The sequence below is a fragment of the Anabrus simplex genome, chromosome 1, assembly GCF_040414725.1.
Source record: "Anabrus simplex isolate iqAnaSimp1 chromosome 1, ASM4041472v1, whole genome shotgun sequence".
Classification (NCBI taxonomy): domain Eukaryota; kingdom Metazoa; phylum Arthropoda; class Insecta; order Orthoptera; family Tettigoniidae; genus Anabrus; species Anabrus simplex.
Window position 1 is genome coordinate 188,153,290 of NC_090265.1, and position 26,389 is coordinate 188,179,678.

Below are 26,389 nucleotides of genomic sequence, written 5' to 3' on the forward strand. Positions count from 1 at the left end.
GAGATAAATGCATTAATTTCAAATTTATAAATCAACAGTAAGAACAATCGAACACTGCACTGAAATAAGACACGAAGAGTTACGAGAGACTAGTTACGCAAAGAAAAGAGCGGATTTCAAGAGGAAATTTTAAAAATTTATCGAAAAAATCAGTCAAAATACGAAGTCTTAACGATGTATTTCTCGAATATATATCCTAAGTGAAATATTCAGAAGGAGATAAAGAAAATAACTGAGCGCATACTAGGATTGAATTAAAGAATGATGGGAGTTTTTATTAGAAAGGATGTGAAGGAAACGCTAACTTAAAGCATATTAACGTAAAATAAGACAAGTTTTAAGCCACCATTAATATAATTGAAACTACAGTAGCAGAACTTTCGACGTCATTTCCTACTTTTCAGAACATAGTAATAGTACAAGAAGGCTTTGTAAATAAGATCATGAAATTAACGATGTCCCTGAATATGTTTTTCATGCATATCTATGAAAACGTCATGATGGCCTGCTAGACTGGAGATGGGGTTGGCGACTGATGGAAATCCAGCCGACTCTTCTCGAGAATACAAGTCCAGCAACCGCGACTCGGAGATGGCAAAGCCGTAGTCCAGAGATGATCGCCCCCGAGGGAGGACGAAGCAACAACTATCCCAGCCCAAAAACACATGCAGAATAAGATAAGCTTTATCAATTATATTCAAAATTAATTATGTTTGTATTATTTTGTAGTGAGTTGTTGATTGTGTTATTTATAAGGAATAGGTCATTATATTTTCGAGAAGTGTCTCAAATAATTAGTTTCAATGCGAGTGTATTGATAGTGATGTTTAAATTAAGGTTATAGGTAGTCTTCCGATATATGTAATCATATGCAAGAGTAGGGAAAGTTGCGTACATAAATGAAGTGTTTTGCTAACAGTATTTCAGTTTATTCTCAAAGAGCTATGCCATAGATAATGTGTTCTGATGCATATGAAGTGCGATATTGGTGCATATCAAGTTATAGGATACTGAGGTCATAAATAACGTCAATTTACGCATAACGTAGATCAATATACGCTAAATATGTGAATATTATGATAATTGAAATGCATATTGCTAGGAACATGGTAGTTGTTGATCCATAAAACATTAATTTTATTAAGTTGTAAAGTTATGTGAGTTGAGCGTTACATTGAATAGATTAATAATATTTGCATATGCGGTGATATAGAGATATTATGAAAATATGAGGTAAGGAGTGTGAGAGTAAACGATAATAAATATTCACGAATATACTAGTTGAGAGATTATGATTAATATGATGACGTATGAGGAAAGAATTTTATGCAAGGTTAATTATTGTAAGAATAAGTAACGCAAATATGGATCAAGGTTATAATAGACGTTAGTAATGATGTAAAATATGGAATAACCTATAATATGGGTGGATGGCAATTTGATAATGGACTTACAGGTTAATAATAGATTATGGTCATCAGAAATAATTTCAAGTAACCTATAATTAAGACTCTGATGGCACCTTCAAAGAGAATTTCATATTTTATTTAAGGTTTAAACTGATTTAAGCTGAAATAGCAGAGTATTGATGGCAGATATGATCTTAGCGTCTTCAAAATGTTAGCTTATCACTATTAATGAATTAGGAAGTTTCATCTATGGTATTCCTTGACTACTTGCAACCATATGATTGAATTTATGAAGCAATACGACCTGAATACAACCTGTTAGCAAACTTGGTGAAATTATCTTGGAAAACTTTTACCTATTTCTTAAGAAATATTTTGAGTATATCTAGTAATGATTAATAATATACATATTTTTTAAATATTATGATAGGTAGCCATTGAAAGCTACAGAGCGAGGAAATGATGTTGTCAAATTCACGTTAAAAAAATCTGGTATAACATAATCCCTGAGATTTTCTCCGACATTAGCTGCGGATTTTCTTGAACACCAGCGTGGGTTGAGTGAAAGAAGAAACTTAGGATACCCAAGAGCCACAAATGGCGCACTATGTAAATTTCCGATAATATGCCTGAGGCTGGGGATCCCATACGTAGGCCCTGCTGATGATAAATGGTGTCGTGAAATTTAAAATAACTTTTACTGATGGAAAATTGGAGTTGTTTCATGAATTCTTCTATTTCTAGAATGCTCAACTTGCTGTAGTTCTTTAAGTTAGATTCAATTATTTCTGTAGTTTGTTTGACGGCAATATTTGGATACATATTTATTATATCAAATGAAGCGTGGAAATGATGTTGTTCAATCTTTAATACTTAAGTTCTAATGCAAAAATCTATTGAGTTGCATATTGTTTTGTTTGCTAAAAAAGAATAATGCTTCTTAAGGAATTTATGAACGAATTGTGAAAGCTAGTAAGTTGGGCTGTTTCTATAGTTTATATTAGGTCTCATTGGGATATTTTCTTTATGAATTTTAGAATAGGTTTTAGCGGTCGGTAGTTGGGGGTTCATTGTTATAAGTTTTGTAGATTCTGTTTCAGTGAGAAGAAAATGTGTGTTTATGAGTATGGTTTTGAGGTTTCTTTGTATATTATTGGTTGGTCTTTACGTTTAATTGAGAAGGCGTTGTCTTGAAAGCATTCTTTGGTTTTTGTTATGTAATCATTCTTATTGATAATAACCGTAGTGTTGCCTTTATCATCTTTCGTAATAAGTACATTGTTCTGTTTTATCTTGCTGCTGAGTTTATTTATGTGTGATTTGTTGATGGTATTGTTGTTTGGTTTGTTGTTGTGGATTTTATTAATGTATTATGGGATCCTTTTATTAATTTCATGTCTGACTTCTTCTCGTAATTCATACAGAATTTTTAGTATGCATTTTCTGTTTCAGTAATAGTTGTTACGATATTTTGAAAAGTTTATGTATTTCCCCAATTGTGTTTGGGTCCCTTGCTCAATATAACATTTTCCGTTTCTTCAAATGTGGTTTTGCGTTAAGTTCTTCACAGGTGGGTGGAAACTGTGTTCAGTGACTTTGTTAGGATGTGTTGGGATGTTTTTATGCGGGATTTTGGTTGGGGGTCTTGGTTTGAATGGTTGTTTTAGTGTTTCCAGTTTCTTGCTTAGTGTGTTCCGTTTCTTAATCGCTAAATCTTCTATTTTTTCTCTTACAATTTGTTGAAAATAGTTCCAATAACTATATGGGAGCTCGTGAGATACCTTGAGATGTGCTGATATAGTTCGTTATAAAGGTGTTGTTTCTCACAATACAAAAATGTTGTCTTTTAGCCAGATTTTGTTTATTCTTTTATGTGTATTGCATGTCTGAGTGGTTATTCTATGTTTGTTGTTATATTTCTTGAGTAATTTAGGTGTAAAGTTATTTGATAGGCACTCTTTCAGAAAGACAAAGCTTTTGGTTGCATTCATTAGCTTGATCTTTAAATTCTGATATTTATACGCATTACATTTTGCCTGGTTGGCTATCGTATCATTATTTACGAGCTTCATGTCTGTATTGACAGATTACACATATATGGAAAAGAAAGGATTCCACCTGATCAAGAAAATTTATTATACTTGTAGTTCTTACAGTACTGGTTTCGGCCTATTTGGCCATCATCAGCTGGCTAATGTTGATGTTCTGCGTGAATTACATTGTCTGAAGGGAGATACAATCTTTGATTGGCATATCCAGATATGTCTAATGGGGGATATAAGTTATGATTTGTCATTTAAATTGTGGTACGTAAGTGTAAATGACCTTGAGGTTTAAATTGTGATTATAAAAACTAAACCTAAAGTGCTAATCAGTTGTACAAACACATAAAACACATTAAAATATGCTAAAACATATGTAAAACACTAATTAATTTATATGTTTATGTCTTGCGAATATCTTCTTTCTTGGTAGAGTCTTATGGCTATGAATTACATCAGTTGATGCTAGTGCTCGTGAACAATAATATAAATAAGTCTAAAACTTGATGAGTTTAATTGTACATGTCTTGCGTATGCTTTCTTCTTGTAATTATCGTGCTGTTAATAATAGATTTGCATCGGTTGATACTATATTTGTAAACAATGATGGGTTTCTATGACGTATTCTATTTAGTTGGTTAATAGGTAGGTGTATTATAATAAAACACTTGTCGTTAAAAGGTCCAATTTAGCTTCATAGTAGGCGAAATCTTGTTCGTTTGAGTTGGAAGCATAAGATGAAGGCGTAGTCTTGTTTGAGTATGATTAAAAATTCTGACAGTGGTGGTAATTCCTTTCCTGTCTATATTGTATTCTGGTATTATGGTTATCTGTAAAAGGTAAATATGTTATGAGTAGGGACCTGAAAAATTAGCATCTATTTGTTTCAAAATTAGCATCTATTTACAAAGTTAAAACAATCGCATGGTATTATTAATTTTAACGATTCCAAGTTTATGAAGTGCAATTATTGTCCTTGGTTCACACACAATACAAATTCATTGTTCAAATGAAAGCATTGTCAGTACTTCGGCATTGCTTTTTTTCAAATTGCACTGTCTGTAACCACTGTGTTGTAATGAGACAACATGCGCTCGCTATCTACATTGTTCGTTGGGGTCCACAACAACTCAAGACAGTATTTAGCAAATATGCTGAACTCTGTCTGAACTGCAGTTAATGCAAGCATGATATCACATTTTTCACTTTCTTTCATCTGGGTTTGAACTGCATGTTTCAGAGAACAGTAACCAGATCAGATATCGTTTCGTGAGAGATCTGTTACTCCCAACAATTTCTCAAGCTCATTTAATTTATCAGTGTTATTCAAAATTATATTTTTTGGATACAAAGCTTGAGAAATGGGCACAAAATGCTTATGGTTGGGGTCTTTAGCTTTCAATGTGGCTAGCTTGCACTGTGAAGAATAGCAGCTTTGACAAGCTTATCTCTACATGCAGCTTGCTGTAGAGGAGTGAGCTTAATCAAAGCATCATTAGTTGCCGCAGAAAAATTCCCCTCACAAAAGAAGGTAAAACTGCGTCAACGTTATGCAGTTTGGGGTAAAGGACATGAGAGGTAGGATACAGAGACCCTTCGAGTTCAGTAAGGAGGTCAACCAATCCAGCTGCATGATCTGTGACAAAAACCATGTGGGAGTGAAGCCTATTTGCTTCTCAGTCACTCAGATCAGTCAGGTACTTAATACCACAGTTGTTGATGTCTTTCATGTCAGACATCTTAAAAAATGTAACAACATCAGTAAAGTAAACACTCAAATAGAAGACAGCCTGAAACCAGCTATTCCATCGGTTTATGATAGGTACAGGAAAAAGCTTTGCTTCCTTTGAAGCAACATACTTCGATGTTAAGAATTGTGTATAATTATATTTTCGCTTTCTTGTGTTCAAAAATGCAGATTTTACCATCGCAACCACATGATTTAAATCGGTCATCACTGCAACCCAACTATTGCCAACCAAGCTGATCTTGTACTGTACATGCATTAAATGATCCCCTATGACCACACTTAATGTTTCATGACACCGGGTCATGTACGGGGCACTGTCACTAACAAACACTTTAACTGCATCAAATGGTACACTATAACTGCGCAGAGCTTCTAAAACAGCACGAGAGCAATTTTTGTAGCATTTCCTGCATCAAGATAGTTCAAAGAAACAACATGCGGCTCTCTTTTCTATCCGGCTGGGACTTGGAATATGATGATAAAAACACAACGGCCCATTCTATCTGTAGTTTCATCACAGAGTATGTTGATGTTCTTCCCCACTAGAGCCTCTGCTGTTCTTTTCTGGTGGTCAGATGCAACTTCTGGAAAGGAAGAACGACCTCAAATTATAACAAAATAATTTAAAATTACTGGATCAATTGGGTACGGGTAAGATAGTTCGATATGAAAATCGCACTCAAATTCGGTATCCAATGATGCGCGTGGTTTCGATGTCGTAATACCTAAATCGTACCTGATCAATGAAATCGAAACTTACCCGGTAAATATACTTCACGTAGAGTTCTCACACATGGCAGCTCTTCATTTGAAAACTTATTAATCCAGGCTCTTAGCTCTTTGCTTTCCAGCTTTTCCAGAGGTATATTTGCTTTGGCAAATACTTCAACTGTGCGTTTCGAGAAGTTACCTCTGGAAATTTTTCGTCTTTTATAACTATCTAACTGTGTAAGCACAGAAGATTGCTTTCTTTGAGACGTACCAGCAGCAGGGATTGAGCTTTCGTTATCGCGTCGCTTACCCACATGTTTTTCAGATTTAACATGTTTCACAATGCTATCCTTTTTTTCCCTCCCAACTCGGCAATTACAATACTTGCAAAACACTACCGCTGAATCTGTGGCATATAAACCATCCTTTGCATATTGCTGAGCCCTTTCGGGTGCAGTTTTTGTCGTGCGCCCCATAACCTTAAAAAAAAACCGCTCGACTTTCTACTCTTCACTACTTTCAATTTTGAACAACAGGAAAACAACGCTGCGCCTATCTCGTTTTATCCGTGACACTCAATTTAAATTTCGATAATAATCGATACAGATCTTATTCCCCTTGCTATTCCCATTGTAAATATCGATCAAAGTCAGCAAGCAGCAATCGATCGGCTACTTTTCTTCATCGTTCGGAACGGTCAAAAGATTTATGCATCATATTTTGAGTATTTCTGACGATTTTGCCGAAATATATAGTTTTCACCAGTAAAATGGTACATTTTCACAGAAATTGCAGCAAAATCGCATATTCATACATTTCGCATTTTGGGTCACAATTCGCATTTTGTCGCACTTCTATTTATGCGTAAAAATGATTTTATTCCACATTAGGATTACCGTAGGTTTAGATTCAGTACAAGATCCAAAAATTTGCATTTATCGCAAATGTGATTTTTTCAGGTCCCTAGTTATGAGTGATGGATTATGGACTGAAGGAATGCCTGAAGACGCGTGTGAATTAGAAAATGTACTGTTGTGGTATTTCCGAACTCGCTGCGTACTGCCGCGGGTTCGCCCTGGGCTTATGTCAGCTGTAATGAGGGGTGTGGACAGAGGGGTAGAGGGATTGGTTGTTGTGGGGGCAGAAAAAACCAATATTATCTTTAACAAAGTCATTCCTGCCCTAAAAATCGACTACCTCAAAACAATCAATACGCAGAGCACAACACATGCTACAAAACCACTATGCGACACGCCCAACCCCACTTCTGCCTGTAATTTAACGTTATGTTAAGATTAACATGGTGATCTTGTTATTCTTGAAAAATGTGATTCACCAATTTTGCCCGTCCCTTTTACCGTCTCCCTTGAGCTTTGGCGTTCATCATCCCATGCATTTGCTAATTTGACTAGGGAAAAGAAACCAAATAATGTACTCCTTTGGTCAAGAAACCCAATCGTTAAAATAGCTATTAACATGGAAGTGGTGTGATTTTAAACGCTATAGGTGTTTGGAAACGAACTTAAGAGTAAAGCAGTTTCATGTGGTAAATATTGTTAATTCTTCAAAACATATTTTTATATGAGTGACTGCGTTTTTTTAAAAAAACCAGGGAGAAATACAAACTCGGTTTGGGATTGTGAGAGAACCCAAAAATTTATTTAAAAAATACTTTGCATGTGACCATAGCGATGGTACTATCGTTATCAAAATGGTGTAACAGACTATTTGGAACTGATTCGATGCAATGAAACTTCTTTGGAATAAGTGTGGAATAAAAAAGACATATGTATTCGGGTGAACACAAGTCACCTAGGTTCAACATGTGTCCTGTTTCCTAGTAGGCACTGGGTCCTCCATGGGCACTGATAATTTGTTCCATGCGTAATGTCATCGATGTGTATAAGGCGCGAATGGCGTCCTGGGATATAGCCATCCATGCTGCATTCACCTGGTTCCACAGTTCATCTTTGGTGGTTGGCATTGGGTCACAGCGCCGCACCTGTTGTTTCACTATATCCCACACATTTTCGATTGGCAACAAGTCTGGTGATCGGGCGGGCCAAGGAACCGTCCGACATCCTATGACAACAAAAATAAATGTGTTCGTGCAGCAACATGTGGTCGCGCATTTTCCTGCTGAAATATGGCGCCTGGGGTGTCGTGTAGAAAGGGTATGGCTACGGGTCGCAGAATGTCATTCACGTAGGTCAAACTGTTCACAGTGCCCTGGACACGCACCGACTGTGATTTGTGGTTGTACCCAATAGCACCCCACACCATAAAGCCTTGAGTTGGCGCTGTAATTCTTGCGCGAATGCAGTCAATATGCTACCTTTCCCAAAATGCGGCCATCATTTTCAAACAAACAGAACCTGGATTTGACCGAAAACACAATCTGCTGCCATTCCTTTCCCAAGTGACATCGTTCCATACACCACTGCAGTCTAGCATGTTTATGCACATTAGTCAAAGGCAGGCGGAGAAGTGGACGACACGCCCATAACCCAGGCCGTAATAAACGGCGACAGACTGTCACTCCTGATAGTGTACGATACGTTACACTGTTCCGCTAGAGCGAAGGAAGAGAAGATCTGTTCTGTAATGCCATTCGGATGAGGTGTCAAACTTCTCGGAGGGGAGGGTCTGGGTGGTGCGACCAGACCCATCACGTCGTGTTCTACGGCCTTCTGTGAACCATTCTGTACACACCCGCTGCACCGCTGACACACTTCGCCCCACAGGAGCAGCAATTTTCCGGATGGAAGCATCACGTTTGCTCAGACCAATAATGTGCCCTCTTTCAAACTCACTCATTTGATGGTATGATTCTTGCATTTGTCTGTGAGGCATCCTGCATGTCTCCTCAAGTCACACTGATCCATTACCTTCGGTTTACAGCGACGAGAGCCGCAGGCACATTTTACCAGTCAGTGCTGGTGAGCCAAGATATTGACGTAGACCTTGAGCCTGAGGGATGACATGATTCCAAAGCTAATAATTTTTTCAGAACATACTAATGCACATGTTCTGTGAATATGTACTTCCTACTTCTAGTCTTTCAAGGTGTTCTGGTTTTTATGAACTTGAGTGTACTATTTTAGGAAGAAAGGTAATTGTTCTTTGAGTCATCAGTCCATAGAGTGGTTAGATGCAGCCCTCCATACCATCCTATCCAGTGCTAAACTTTTCATTTCTACGTAACTACTGCATCCTACATCTGCTCTAATCTGCTTGTCATATTCATACTTTGGTCTACCCCTACCGTTCTTACCACCTACACTTCCTTCAAAAACCAACTGCACAAGTTCTGGGTGTCTTAAGATGTGTCCTATCATTCTATCTCTTCTACTCGTCAAATTTAGCCAAATCGATCTCCTCTCACCAATTCGATTCAGTATCTCTTCATTTGTGATTCGATCTATCCATATCACGTTCAGCATTCTTCTGTAACACCACATTTCAAAAGCTTCTATTCTCTTTCTTTCTGAGCTAGTTATCGTCCATGTTTCACTTCCATACAATGCCACGCTCCACACAAAAGTCTTCAAAAACATCTTTCTAATTCCTATATCAATGTTTGAAGAAAGCTCTTCCTTGCTTGTGCTAGTCTGCATTTTATGTCCTCCTTACTTCTGCCATCGTTAGTTATTTTACTACCCAAGTAACAACATTCATCTACTTCCTTTAAGACTTCCTTTCCTAATCTAATATTTCCTACATCACCTGCCTTCGTTCGACTGCACTCCATTACTTTTGTTTTGGACTTATTTATTTTCATCTTGTACTCCTTACCCAAGACTTCATCCATACCATTCAGCAACTTCTCGAGATCTTCTGCAGTCTCAGATAAAATAACAATATCATCGGCAAATCTCAAGGTTTTGATTTCCTCTTTTTGGACTGTGATTCCCTTTCCAAATTTCTCTTTGATTTCCTTTACTGCCTGTTCTATGTAAACATTGAAAAGGAGAGGGGACAAACTGCAGCCTTGCCTCACTCCTTTCTGGATTGCTGCTTCTTTTTCAAAACCCTCGATTCTTATCACTGCAGACTGATTTTTATACAGATTGTAGATAATTCTTCGTTCTCGGTATCTGATCCCTATCATCTTCAGAATCATAAATAGCTTGGTCCAATCAACATTATCAAATGCTTTTTCTAGATCTACGAATGCCATGTACGTGGGCTTGTCCTTCTTGATTCGATCCTCTAAGATCAGACGTAAAGTCAGGGTTGCTTCACGTGTTCCTACATTTCTTCTGAAGCCAAATTGATCTTCTCCCAACTCAGCCTCAACTTGTTTTACCATTCTTCTGTAAATAATACGTGTTAAAATTTTGTAGGCATGAGATACTAAACTAATGGTGCGGTAGTTTTCACACCTGTCAGCACCGGCTTTCTTGGGAATAGGTATAACAACATTCTGCCGAAAATCGGATGGGACTTCTCCTGACTCATACATCTTGCACACTAAATGAAATAACCTTGCCATGCTGGTTTCTCCTAAGGCAGTCGGTTATTCAGAGGGAATATCATCAATTCCAGGTGCCCTGTTCTTATTTAGGTCTCTCAGAGCTCTGTCAAACTCTGACCTCAAAATTGGGTCTCCCATTTCATCAGCATCAACAGCCTCTTCTTGTTCCAGATCCAAATTATCTACATCTTTACCTTGATACAACTGTTGGATATGTTCTTGCCATCTTTCTGCTTTTTCTTCTTTCCCTAGAAGGGGCTTTCCATCTGAGCTCTTAATATTCATACACCTAGATTCCCTTTCTCCAAAGGTTTCCTTTTTTTCCTGTATGCAGCAACTACCTTTCCCAGGACCATACAACCTTCGACATCCTTGCACTTCACCTTCAGCCATTCTTCCTTCGTTACCTTGCACTTTCTATCCACTTGATTCTTTATGTTCGATTTTTTTCATTTCCATTTTTAATTTAGATTCACATAATTATCCCTCCCTGTTTTGAAATCGAAAAAGTAGAAAAGGGGGGGGGGGGAAATTACATGAGTAAATACAGTAAGTAAAGTACTTTTTTCAATTTTCTTTAATACTGCTTTTTTCAAAACTATATATCCTTTCTAGAATTTACATTTTACTGAAATATTAAAAGTGTGAATTCCTTCTTGTATTATATGCGCTGCTGTGAATGATTTATTATGTATTTAAATTTTGGGCATAACCTCAAATTCATCAACCTCCCATAATTTATTTCTTTTCTGAAATGATTAATATCCAAGTGTGATAAGTAATTCGCTTATTGTTTATTGCTCACAGATAATAAATATAATTTGCTTTATAATCCATATCATTGCATTTCATCTGCATGTTGACATCAGTGGTATCCAGCAAAAGTCTAATGTAATCACGGTAATCAGGCGAGGTTATGACAGTTCCTAGACAACCACACGTGGCTGTTGCCATGTCCTCGGAAGTACCCGGTCATTCCCCAATCAACGAGAAGACCACGGATGGACACATTATGCTCTTTATTTACATAAGTTTCCGTTCTCTCGATGATGGCAGAATAGGTCCCTGCCAAACCATTCCCTTGCTACTCGTTTAGATCCATTCTCTTCAAGTCATCAAACCATTTCAATTTTGATGTTGCTACATTTGGATGTCGTTTTGGATCATTTCATTTCCTATCTTATCACATCTTATTTTCTGAAGCACTCACATCAGTAATTTAATACCTGCAGCCTGGAGTCTCCTAATATCCCTTCTGTTGATGGTGCAAGTTTCCAGTCCATACAGTATATTGTTATTGGTATGAAGTAGGCCTGATACAGTCTTCTTAGCTGTCATAAGCCTTTTCTATACCTAAGAAAACAGATGATATCTCCTCCTTTCTCCCAGTATTTCCTCATAATCATTCTAATAGCAATGATAAGGTCTGTGGTGGTTCTGTGAGGAGTTGAATAAGAATATCAAATTATTGAAGAATAAGATAGATAATAATAATATTGTTGTGACAAAAGCTGATAAAGGTAATACCATTGTACTGATAGGAAGACAGGATTATATTGAAAAGACTAAGAATTTTCTAACTAGCAATAATTTTGAATTGATAAAAAAAGATCCCACGTCTTCTATGCAGAAAAAACTTAAACAAATTCTCAATAACATAACTTTTTTATTAGACTCCAAAGATACTAACTGTTTAATTAACACGAACCCAGAAATACCTACTTTAAAGGCACTACCGAAAATTCATAAACAAGAAATTCCTATTAGACCAATAGTTAATTTCAGAAATAGTCCAGTATATAAGACGGCCAAATTCATACAAATATTTTTAAAAGAACACTATAAGTTTTATAGCCAGACACACCTAATTAATACTATTGACTTTTGTAACAGAATTAAAAACATTGAGCTAACAGACTACTACACGATACATAGTTTGGATATCAAAGATATGTACTCCAACATTCCTATTGTAGATACTATACAAATAGTAAGAAAGAATTTAATGCAACACAGCAAATTAAGCAAGGTGGAAATTGAAGAATTTTTAACATTACTAGAATTTACTTTGGAAAATAACTATTTTGTTTTTGACAACAAAATTTACAAACAGTCTAAAGGCCTAGCAATGGGTTCGCCAGCTTCAGGTATTTTAGCTAACATATTCATGGATTACATGGAATATAATAAAATAGTGGATAAAATAGATGGATTGATTACATGGTTGAGATACGTCGACGATATATTTGTTATTATCGATGAACGAAAGGTTAAACCTGATGGTATATTACAGTATTTAAATACTTTGAATAGACAAGTGCATTTTACGATGGAATCTGAAAATGATAGGACTTTAAATTTTTTAGATTTGACAGTTACTAGAAATTCTGGTCATTTTGATTTCCAAATTTTCAGAAAAGCTACTCAAACAGATACTATTATCAGAAATGACTCCAATCATCCAGGACAACATAAAAAGGCAACATTTTACAGTTTAATTAATAGAGCTATGAACATACCTATGTCTAAGAAGAATTATAATAGAGAGATAAATATAATCCATCAAATCGCTCGTAGCAACGGATATTCCAACAGATTTATTAATAGAATGATAAATAAAGTGAAAAATGAACCTAAAACAACTTTAATTAAAGAGAGAAAAGAGAAAAAGAAATTCATAGTTCTAACTTTTCGAAATAAGCACTCTTATCAACTGGCTAAAATTTTCAGAAAAAAGAACATCAATGTCACATACAAAACGGATAATAATACTAATAAGATAATTTTCAATTCAGATAAAATAGAGAATAAATGTATATTTAATAAATCAGGAATTTACAAATTAACATGCCAAACATGTAAACAACGATACATAGGACAGTCCGGAAGAAGTTTGGCTATAAGGTACAAAGAACACGTTAATGCGGTCAAACATAAAAGATATTCGGCAATGGGAGAACATATGGTTGAAATGAATCATAAATTTACAGACATTTCCAATGACATGAAATTATTACATTCGACCAAAAAGGGAAAACTAATGAATGTTTTGGAAAATTTAGAAATTTACCTTACACAAAAATGTAATTCTGAATCAAGTTTAAATGAGAAAAGTACAGAAGATAACCCACTGTTTAGGCTAGCATATAATCATTTAAGGAACAAAAAGAAGAAGAAAAGAAGAAAAACTTGAAGATCATAAATTTGTATAGTGTTTCTCATTCAGTTCAACCAAAATTGTATGTATTGATCATTTTTATAATATTTCATAAGTTCTCTTTACTCTTTGACATGATGTATTGGGACACAATACTCCTTCAAATTGTAAAACAAAAGATTGTGTCATATTATGTTATTCTTTGATCTAACCACTGATGAAGGGAATGGTTGAGATTTCCCGAAACATGTATGGTTTAATAAATAATGTTTCTTTCATTTAATGAGTGTATTGATCAAGGCGGATTTAAATAAACTATTATAAATAGTTATATTGTACGTTCTTCTAGCTGACGTTCAATGATGCTTCTTAACCGTTTGTTGATGAGATTTTTCTGCATCAGCTTTAATCCATGAGATAGGAATGTGATTCCTCTGTAGTTGCCACATTTATGTCTGCTTCCCATTCTCAAGTGGGGGAACTATAACGCTCTTTGTCCAATCTTCTGGAACTTTTCCTTCCTTCCAAATAATATTCATAACTCTGAATAGCCAAGGAATTTTTTTTTTTTTGCGACGATGGTATAGAAAAGGTCTAGTAGTGGGAAGGAAGTGGCAGTGGCCTTAATTAAGATACAGCCCTAGCATTTGCCTGGTGTGAAAATAGGAAACCATGGAAAACTATCTTCAGGGCTGCCGACAGTGGGGTTCGAACCCACTATCTCCCAATTGCAAGTTCATAGCCGCACGACCCTAACTGCATGGCCAAGTAGTGTGGTGTCAATGAAGTCCATGGATTCATGAAGCCTTTATCATTTCAACACTCACTTCATCCACACCAGGTGACTTACCATTAAGCATAATCTTCGAGGCATTTTCAACTTCAAACCAGGTTAGAAGAGGCTCACTCGCAACTCCTGAAACATCTTCTTCCATCGCCATTTCATTTTTTCATTACCGTATTTACGCGAATAACTCCCGCCACCGAATAATCCCCGCACCCTAACTTTAGAAAGGCTGATTTTGAAAAAAATGCAAACATTGACGTAAATAAAACCCGCATCCCAATTTTGTGCCTTGATTTTTTTTTAAATGTGCGGGTATTATTCGCGTAAATACCTGTATTTACGCGAATAATCCCTGCCGCCGAATAATCCCGCACCCTGACTTAAGGAAGGCTGAGTTTGAAAAACTAAAATAGCCAACATTGACGCAAATAAAACCCGCACCCCAATTTTGTGCCTCAAAATTTTTTTACAAATGTGCGGGTATTATTCTCATAAATATGATATATGTCTTCCTCTTTCTAAACAATAGTTCCATCATCAGTTTCTATGGCTTTCACAGAGATGTAAGTGTTTCTTCCATTATTCACAATTCTATAAAACAGCTTCTTGTTGTTTTTGCTGTCTTTTTCAAGTTTTGCAATGAAGGCCATCCAACACTTTTCTTTCTCTGATTATATTAATCTCTTAGCTTTAAATGTCACTTCTTTGTTCTTCTGGTCTAATTCTCGCAGTCTGATTTCATTGCTTCTTACACCCTTCTGGTTCTGCTTATCTCTTTCTTTCCTAGCCATATTCTTTTATTACTTTCTGGACAGTTTCATTCCACCAGGGGATTTCCTTCCCCTTGATTTTAGTGTTTGTTCCAACTCGCGCATTGAAATCAATGACCATTATCCTATCCTTGTTGTTGACCCTGACTACAATATCACTGAGGGCTTCATAAAACTTGTCAACTTCATCCTCATCTCCATGCTCACATGGTGAATACACAGAGACAATTCTCGTCCTAATTCCTCCAATTGCTAAATACTCACATCATTTGCTAATCTACATGCTTAACAGAAGCTATGTTGCATGTAATAGTATTCCTCATCAACAATCCTACCCCATGCTCTGCCCTTCCCTTTTAACATCTCTTATGAACATTTTATAATCACTCTCTTCCTCGTTATCTCCCCTTACCCAAATATCACTAACTTCTAACACGTCCAGACATATCCCCTTTACTGAATTAGCCAGTTCTACTTTCATTCTTCCATAAGCCCCATTAATATTGATAGCTCAGAATCAAGTTCAATTTAGTTTGCCAAGTTGTTTCCAAGGAGTCCCTCCCCTGTCAAATGGATGTGGGACTCCATCACTCCCATAGGATCAAGGCTTGCTTAAAATGTTCTGAGCATGCTTGATAAAAATTCTGTGAAGGAAGATGCTACCCTACTTCAGCAAGAATCTCTCTTGTAACGGGTTAGGGATCAATGGTGGAGTGTACAGTGCCTGAACACAAAGAGGGCCATGACTCAGAATATGTCCAAGATGCCCATTCCTATTCCATAGCAACTGGTATCCCGACTCTCAGCCATTGACCATGGTTCACAAAGAAGGACGTGACTACAGTAACCCATACTACAAACCATAACGGAAAAATTAGATGTATTAAAGTAAGCAACATCTCAAATCTGAAATACCTGTAACATGAATAGCGATATAACAAACCAGCAGCAATAGCGACTACCGTATGTGTTGAGGGTCTCGTCACTAACCAGCCTGTGATCTATCTATTGATTGACAATTAGGTAGCTTTAGTAATGAAACAGAAATGTTATATGACATAACATAAATTAAAATTGGAAATAAAGTACAGCAGTAATTATTGGTAAAACTAAACATTTACTAACTCACTGTGCAAGTTGAGGACCGACCGACCGACCGACCGACCGACCGACCGACCGACCGACCGACCGACCGACCGACCGACCGACCGACCGACCGACCGACCGACCGACCGACCGACCGACCGACCGACCGACCGACCGACCGACCGACCGACCGACCGACCGACCGACCGACCGACCGACCAACCAACCAACCAACCAACCAACCAACCAACCAACCAACCAACCAACCAACCAACCAACCAACCAACCAACCAACCAACCAACCAACCAACCAACCAACCAACCAACCAACCAACCAACCAACCAACCAACCAACCAACCAACCAACCAACCAACCAACCAACCAACCAACCAACCAACCAACCAACCAACCAACCAACCAACCAACCAACCAACCAACCAACCAACCAACCAACCAATCACCACTGATCTGCATTTAGATCAGTTGCCCAGGTGGCAGATTCCCTATCTGTTGTTTACCTAGTCTTTTCTTAAATAACTGCAAAGAATTTAGATATTTATTGGTAAATTGCTCCAGTCCCTAACTCCTCTTCTTATAAACAAATATCTGCCCCAATTTGTTCTTCTGAATTCCAATTTTATCTTCATATTGTAATTTATCCTACTTGACTTATTCCTATCCATTGCAAAGATAATGTTTTATCAACACAACCAACTACTCAAGGAGATTTTACCCTAGAACTGCTGCAGTTATTTTCGTCAATCAATCAGTCACTACTGATCTGCATTTAGGGCAGTCGCCCAGGTGGCAGATTCCCTATCTGTTGCTTTCCTAGCCTTTTCTTAAATGATTGCAAAGAAATTGGATATTTATTGAACACCTCCCTTGGTAAGTTATTCCAGTCCCTAACTCCCCTCCCTATAAACGAATATTTGCCGCCATATGTCCTTTTGAATTCCAACTTTATCTTCATACTGTGATCTTTCCTACTTTTAAAGACACCATCCAAACTTATTCGTCTACTGATGTCCTCCCACGCCATCTCCCCACTGACAGCTCGGAACATACCACTTATTACATGTAACTAATCTCATTATTAGACCCGTATTGAACTATGCTATGATATACTAACAATTTGTTGGTTATTTTGGTCCACCTTTTCAATACAAATTACAGTTTGTGTTGCTAAGTTGTAATGTTACAACACTAATTTACCGGGACATGTTTCTCTTTTATTCACAAGCATCATCAGCCTATACAATTGCCTCAAGGTTTGTCATATTTAGATTGTTGTTACAAATTTCATTACATTGAATGTAAATCTAATTTCAGTGATAACAATATTTAAAACACAAGAATAATATACACATTAAAAATTATGACAATATGATTTGCAATGTTAAAATGGAGTAACTCTTAATTCTAAAACACATTGACGTCCAAAACACAGTTTTTACAATTTGAAAATTTGGCTAAAAATTGTTTGCAATGTTAAAATAAAATTGATTCAACTATAATTTGGCATTAAAATTTGAGTCATAAATATAAATATTGGATGTTAATATATAGGAGCCATAGTTTCTGAAGTGCGTTGGTTTCTAGAATACAGTAACATTTCAGTATTGAGAATTTTAGTTAAATAATGTTATTTAAAAAGACTGTAATTTTGCATTATGCGTGATTAGTCATGATGACAATCTAGAACTGAAGTCTTGGGTTCGTTGGAAAATGGTTTCTAGATTTGATGAGGCTTTCTGCTGCAGTTTGGCTATTTGATCAGAGGAAGTATTGCCATATTTAATTCTTGTTTGTAGCGACCAGACTCTCCGTTGGAAGTTGATTGTTTTGATGTAAGTTATGGTTAAAAGGGGCTTCAATCCAAATTTTGAGTATCTGATTATGTTTCTTTCGATTTATAGAATTTCAGAATCGTCAACAAAGTGGGATGCCATCTTGATTCTAAGAACATATCAAAGTACTTTCATTTCTACAGTTAATAAACCTCTCCAGAACGTTGCTTGTTTTTCAAAGACTTTCGAAAGTGAAGATAAAAGTATCAGTATTCAGCTGGTGCATATAATAGTGTCATCTGGTGTCCTGTTATAAATCTACGGCGGAATAAGGACACCATCTGCCAGAAAGACAATCACACTTGACGAAAGATTGCACTGTCTTCCAGAGAGACGGTCCGCAGTTCTAGGGTTAATAATACCGGGCTATTTTGTGTGCGTTAAAATGAATCGCGTGAGATTAGAGTTTTTCTTGCACTTTAAAGACTGGAATTTGAACATGACTACTCCATCTTTCATGTCTCGGCATGGCCTATAATTACTGCACACACTAAAACTATTGCACACACACACATATACTAATGGAATAATCGCTATGCTTTGCACCAAGTGTATGGTATTTTGCGTTCAGCAAAACTGAGTTTGTAGTTGTTGATCCTCATTTACTAGTTTTATTGCGTACAACAACCACCTAGTTTTAAGATTTTAAATACAGTTACTAAGACCGTTTTTGTTAAAAATGAAATCTGTCTACTAGCAAGGATATTCCAAAATGTTAAGGGGAAAAGATGGGCTTTGTCCATTATGCGGTGGCATACATTATGTGAGTAAATACAGTTTGTAGGCCTACAAGACATGTTCACTATACAAAACGGGGAATTCTCGCATACTGCACATCCCTTACATTTTTGCAAAAATATGGGGTCTTATATACAGTATTTCTGCTCCTTGACTATCAAATCATGGTCAATTCTATTAAAAAAGGAGGATAGAGTAGATCAAATTCCTAACAAGGGACTGGGCTTGTCTTTCCAAGACAACCAAGCACACATTTACAGTTAGGCTGCCCCTCATTCATTCTCTCGCCTCAATTTTACAATCAGATTTTTGTAGAAAATACTCAATGGGTTACATGAGTAAAATTCTGGTACTTCAACATCAACTTGAATATGTAAAGATAATGTTATACCTGTAAAGTCCATTTTATGAGATCTCTGGTGCGAGGATCCGTCACAGGACCAAATCGGTAACAAATGATGAAACTTAAGACACCACTAAAAGCTGTGTATGCTAGGACATGCGAGTAGTATAGCTGCATGACAGTACGAAAATTTTCCCACAAGAGTTGAATGAAGTAGACACCAACAGTCCAACCACCAATCAGAATTCCATATACGGCAGGACGCTGTAAAGAAAAGAAATATAGTACTGTATATTGAAATTGTAACACAAATGAATATACAGCCTAATATTTATCTTGTAATAGACTGATGGGTAATTTCTTGATTGCAATATACCAGGAGTGGAAGGTGTGTGACACTAATTGATTATTCTTATTATGTCTTGTAAAGTAGCTACAGTTTCAAAAGAATACTACAACATACAAAGCTTCTGGAAATATAATAAAGTCCTTTGAACTTCCTTAAAACTACAATCATACCTACCACCATAAGCTCCATTAATATTGATAGCACCCCATCAAATTTAGATTTAATTTGTTTGCTAAGTTGTTTTCCTATTTAACCTGATACCCTAAATCTAAAGGTGGAATTCTGAGTCATCCTCATTTAGAAACGGCTTGCAAGAGGCTAATAACCACGTTATTATACCCCTAAAAATAATGAAAAAACTATGACCTGAAGTAGTTCCAATCCTTCTTCCAGATAAATGGATGAATTCCTTAAAACATAGTAGTATAGCAGAACTGAAACTACCAACCTGAGGTTATTACTGCGCAAAGGAATTAAATTTTTTAGATGATATACCATTATAGGTCTTGTGATAGATTCTAGTTACTACATTGGTTCGGGGATGTATTGGAGATGTATTAATACAAATATTTTTCAAGTGATATTTTATATTTATGTCTTGGCGATTGATGTCCGCCTCTGTGGTATAGTGGTTAGCGTGGTTAGCTACCACCCCCGGAGGCCCGGGTTTGATTGCCGGCTCTGCCACAAAATTTGAAAAAGTGGTATGAGGGCTGGAACGGGAACCACTCAGCCTCAAGAGGTCAACTGAGTATAGGTGGGTTCGATTCCCACCTCAGCTATCTCTGAAGTGGTTTTCTGTGGTTTCGCACTTCTCCTCCAGGCAAATGCTGGGATGGTACCTAACTTAAGGCCACGGCCGCCTCCTTCCCTCTTCCTTGCCTGCCCCTATCATCCCATCCGTCCACAAGGCCCCTGTTCAGTATAGCAGGTGAGGCCGCTTGGGAGAGGTACTGGTCCTCCTCCCAAGTTTTATCCCCTGACCCAATGTCTCCTGCTCCAGGACACAGCCCTTGAGGTGGTAGAAGTGGGATCCCTCGCTGAGTGCGAGAGAAAAGCTGACCCTGGATGGTAAACAGATTAAGAAGAAGATGTCTTGGCAATTGATATTACTAGTTGTGGCCCTACAATATTTTATCACAAACCATTACTATTTTTAGAAAATTCCAAGCTTGTTAGTGATTTAAAAAAAGAAAAATTACTTTATGTTGTACAGATGGGATAAGAAGGGGCTAGGAGTGGGAAGGAAGCGACCGTGGCCTTAATATATAGCCCCAGCATATACCTGCTGTGAAAATGGGAAACCACTGAAAACTATCTTCAGGGCTGCCAACAGTGGGGTTCAAACCCACTATCTCCCGAATTCAAGCTGATAGCTGTGCGACTCAAACTGTGCAGTTACTTGCTAGCGAATACAAGATGGTCCATATAAAAAAAAGTTGGATACTGTAGTAAATAATTACCATTAAGTCAGAATGTCATCATTACAATATAAGGACAAGTGGTGCCTAAATATCCCTTATTTGCTCGGTATTATCTCAATATAGGAAATAATAGTGGTAAGAGACCATAAAAAAATGCAGAAGAAGAAGATTATCAGTCCTCCTTACATCAATCAAAGAAAACAAAAAATGAGAGAGGATATTATATGAAATGCACGTACATTCAACAACTTCGTAGGTCTCCTTAACTCAATGCTGTTGATGTCAGAAAAGAACAGGAGATAACTAAAATAGGTTGAATAGAAAATATCACAGAAAGGGCCTGGCAAACAAAGCTAAAGCAACTACATTCAACTGGCCTGTCACATATATACTGCGGCCTTTAAAGATATGGGACCAAACATGGCGAATGTAGTTTGTCTAGTTAAGGTAAAGCAAAGAGGAAAGAAGCAAGTACATGAAAGCAATAGTCATATCATGGCCATGGCTCACAGCTTGCGAATCCATTAATCCAAGTGCTGGTCTAATTTTATAGAACTTTGACAAGATATTTATTTAAATTAACGACATACCACATATTTGAATGCATGAATTGTATGGCTCATGGCTGGAAGGAAAAGCGAAAGTAATGTTTGACACACCAAATTAAAAATCTGAAATTTATTAAAAACCATTCCCAATGGAAGCAAGCGTTAAAATACAAGAAAAATGTGGAGAAAGAGCACTCAAGATCTGATCATCTGCAACACATGTATACGGCCATGTGAAGATGTACATTGCTTTTAAAGTACCAGGAGCTCATAAGGACTGGATCCCAGCATCTTTCTGTCTGTCATTTGTTCTTCTTTGTCTTAACCACACTTGATGTATCAATGTCTTGTTTCTACAGTTCGTGAGACTGCAACATCTTGAAGAGAATCTTATTTACTCTAGCCCTTTCCCATACTTGTGCCGCCAAAAGCCTTTGATGTGCCAATGTGATGTTAAACCACAAGCAAAAAAAAAAAAAAATGTTGTGGCACCGCCATTGTTACAGAATTTCCTGGAATCTAATTGTGCACATCATTAGTGAAACATGCAGAAAGAAATAATACTTGTATATCATGAAATATTTATTGGGAAAGTATATGATGGCAACACAGTTAGATTTAGGCATTATAAGAGTGTGTGTATATAAGGATGTACAAATAATTAAAAACAAGAAATCATAACAATACATGATGCTGTATAGGCTTTTGGGCTTATGCCATGTCAAGAAAATAAGGTGAAATTCTTTACGTCAGAAGAAATCTCGACTGTCCACGGGAAAGGCTTCCTAAACAATTACTCTTTAAAATTTAGACATTATAATAGAACTGGAAATGGTATGTTCATTCGTCAACAGATGGCTCCCAGGACGCGGCACAATGCTAGCGTTCGAAGCGGAAGCTGACCGAACCATCAGACTAAGCGGTTCACATAACGTGTGTACGTAACATATGAACTTGACAGGTGTATGATATAGACACAAACCTGGAATGAAACATCTGACGCTGAGGAACGTACGAATTTGGAAAACACTGAGACGAATTAACAATAGTGAAAGGACAGGGAAGGGAACTACCTATGTAAATTCTTAATGGCTGACAAGCAGGTATTACACTTAATAGATAGCCAGTGTCCCTGTTGAAATTGTTAGGATTTCTACGTATTTCCACAGCATCCCGTATAATCCTGGATCTGTAGTGTCTAGTGTGAGTAAGAGCTCGAGCATCTTGGAACATGACATTATGACCCGACGATAGACCGTGCTCAGCTATTGCCGATTTGTCTGGTTGGTTGAGACGAATATTATGTTTGTGTTCTTTGATACAAGTACCAATGGACCAGCATATGTTTGGGTGATGTATACCTTACCGCAAATACAAGGAATTTTGTATACCCCAGAATGTAAAAGTGGGGACAATTTGTCCTTGGTTTTACTCAGATGTGAGCAATTTTAGTGGCAGTGCAAAACAAGGTTTTTCTATTGTGTTTGCGGAGGACCTTGGCAATTCGATCTGTGGTGTTGTGAAAGTAAGGCAAGTAGGCAGTTCCCTTCACTTCTTCCTTCAGTGAGCTTTGCTTGGTCGTTTCTCTGGGATGCAGGGCTCTATGAATCTGCAAATCACTGTAACCGTTACCACTGAACGCGACTTTGAGCGTGTCCATCTCCACCTGGATACGCACGCGATGGCTCACAAATTCGTCTCGCCCTCTTGGCGAGTGTTGTGAGAATGCCTTGTTTTTGTGCTGGATGGTGGTGAGAATCTGCATGAAGATAGCGATTTGTGTGGGTAGGCTTACGATAGATGGTATGTCCTAAGGAGCCGTCCAGTTTCTTTCTTACTAGAACATCCAAGAAAAGAAGGCATCCCTACGACTCCATCTCCATAGTGAATTTTACTGAAGGATGTTGCTGATTCAGGTGGTTTAAAAATAAATGAAGTTTCTCAGGACCTTCTGTCAAGACCACAAATACATCATCATCTATTCATCAATTTCCAAACGACCTAAATCACATTGATCATTCAAAATTATACAGCTTGTATCATCATTTATAATTTAGTATGTTGCCAAGTTAATATTTTAAATTTAGGTATTATGTTGGTAAATAGAATCTTGGTTGTGGAATTTGTCTCATCTGTATTATTATTAGGCTACTCATTATTGTTAATGAAGGTTATTATGTCCATAATTATCTACTGTTAATTGGGCAATCAATCCTTACATTCAATACAAAGAATCACGCTGTTGCTTTGGTATATATCAGGGGTTTCCAAATGGCGGCCCGCAAAGCCATATAATACGGCCCTCGAGAGCATTTTAATGAATAATGTGAAGAATAGTTAAAAAAGAATATGTTGCTGGTCGTTCAAAAATGTATTAGCTTTTATACCCGGTAGAGAACCCATTCTGAACCAATTTAATTGTTTTCGTCGTTTTTAAATATTCACTAATAGATTATTTTTTATTTATACAAATTTAAAATCCAAATTTCAAATAATGATTATTTTTTAAGTCCCAATAAGTACTTTTGATGGTTTTCGGAGACACTAAGATGCCAGAATTTTGTCGCGCAGGAGTTCTTTTACGTGCCAGTAAATCTACCGACACAAGGCCGACATATCTGAGCACCTTCGGAAGATCTAACATCGAACCTGCCAAGCTGGCTTCAGAAGGCCAGCGCCTCAACCATCTGAGCCACTCAGCCCGGCTCCAAATTTCACTCTTTTATGCTACTGTAAAATAATGTTTTACCTAAATAATTAAAATTATCAAATCTTTATTTCAATTGAATTGTGCATATTATTTCGTAATGGGACTTCGGTAGGTCTACTATACGCAAAATGTTACGAAAATTGGCTTATTATTGACGTGCGGCCTGCGGACATGACAAAGGTTTAAAATAAGGCACTCGAGCCCTTACAAATGGGAAACCCCTGGTATATATTATCCTTCCTATAATAAAATTATGCCAACAAAGACAGAAGAATATATCAACAACCCATCAGCAATCTAGACACCTGTGAGGTAAGCATCTTGTCATCTACCCTTGAGTGAGCTGAGAAGAATAAGAATAAGAATATAAAAGTATATACAGCCGACTCTCAATTACAGTAGGACGTTTATTATCCAACCTCAAATCTTCCCAATTTTTCCTTCATTATTGTTAAAAGCACGTTACAATAATATTCTCTCCGTCACTAAAATATTACAGTTATGGGATTACACCAGACCCTTGGATCCCAATCTGTCAATCAACTGACGCTAATTAGCTTTCATCTCAGTCAAGAAAATTTTGCAAGAACAGCTTAACATTTCCCCACCATTATCTACAGTTTGCGAAAAGTCCAAGTTCCTATCTAAGCCTTTTAGAACAGGTACAGGTTACGTACAGTCTTACACCTTATATTGATCACTTGATTTCAATAAATTCTTACAAATGTTTCAGTTTACGACAGGTGGTTGAAGAGTTGTGTTGTGTTCTGTGTTTTATAAACTTGTGATCTCTGTTTGTTGTTTGTGTACAGTACAGCAATAGTGAATTAGACGTCATCTTCCATTAAACAAAATCGTAATGAGTGACAATCAAAACAAAATTAGAAATTTTCTAGCAACAGTATACAACAGGGCACAACAAATCCCAGGCGCTAGGTCGCCATGACGGCTAAAATTCTTTCCTTGGCGCCTTATTTTTCGAGCCAAGTATAAAATCATACAACTCCAGGTCAATGATCCTTAATTTTGCAGCAGCAGCAGCAGTGAACGACAATAGCACATACCTGCCAGCTTTCTAAAAGAGAAATGCGGAAGATCCTTACGCGGAAATTTTTTAACAACACGCGCATGCGTAACAGTCATGAGACATAATGAAAAACGACGGCAAGGGGGGGGAGGGGATTATAAACAATGCTAATACAAGTCAAATACAGTAGAACCTCGATTCATCGTTCCCGGAACTGTAGTTTTCCCGTATTCATTGTTGAATTTATTCAGTCCAAAATAGTTCCATATAAACCAAAATTAAATTTCCCTGCATCCATCGTTTCTCGAACTATCGTTTTACCGCATTGATCATCGAAAAATTATTTGTCCTCAGTCACAATTTTCCCGCATTGTTCGACTGTACGTAAGAAAAATATACGCAACATTTCTTTGAATTTAGAGGGACTGCTCAATACTCTTAGCGTATGTTAGCGGTAACCTGTTGCGAGAATGAACAAGTGATTCGGAGTTGCTAGTCTTGAACAAGGATCTTGTAGGCTGGAGTGCTGTGCGCAGGTTATTCACGCACAACCTCACAACGAGCCTCGTTGTGCCAACGCTTCTCCTCGACCCACTAACCGGCCCCTAGAAATATTCTTATTTACAAGAATTAAAACGTACACAGCATAAAACTCAAATTTGCCACCATTTTGTGTTGTTATAGGCTGGCTAGGGCTGCCAACTTCATTGAAAAAAAGAGAAAATCCTGCAGTGCGCCAGATTCATTTTAATTAGTCACAGGGTGATTAATCCCATCACCTTGTGGAGTGTGTGGGATGCTAGAGACCTGTTGACCGTTTTGTTGCCCTCTGCCCAATAATCTTGTTACAAGCCGGACCAAACCAAGCCAGACCAATAATCTTTTCTCATAGCCTAGTCTTGTAACTAGTTCCTCCAAGTCAGCAACTTCGCTCAAGCCGCTGTGACATCATTCGAGACGTGCTGCATTGAATTTCTAACCTCTGTGACATCGTCTAAGCTGTGCTGCAGGAACCGCGCCGTGTTGGGTATCTAACCTATCGTTCACAAAGGGTCTACGGAATGTTTCCCTAAATACAGGTTATCGCCGTAATATCCATGTATATATTTAATTTTCAATAAGAGAACTGAACTTGAAGGTTTTCAATTATTACAAAATGTGTAAAGAAAACTGAAACGAAACGGTGTAAAAGTCACGCTTTTTATTTTCA

At 37.2% G+C, this 26,389-nt stretch overlaps 1 protein-coding gene across 1 annotated transcript in view; it reads right to left on the bottom strand.

Moving 5' to 3' along the window:
* Positions 1–26,389, bottom strand: part of Nemp (Nuclear envelope integral membrane protein) — a 163,404-nt gene that overhangs the window by 93,828 nt on the left and 43,187 nt on the right. The window contains exon 5 of the mRNA XM_067158098.2: positions 19,170–19,385. Coding sequence (XP_067014199.1) covers positions 19,170–19,385 — 216 coding nt within the window. The remainder of the gene's footprint in view (positions 1–19,169; positions 19,386–26,389) is intronic.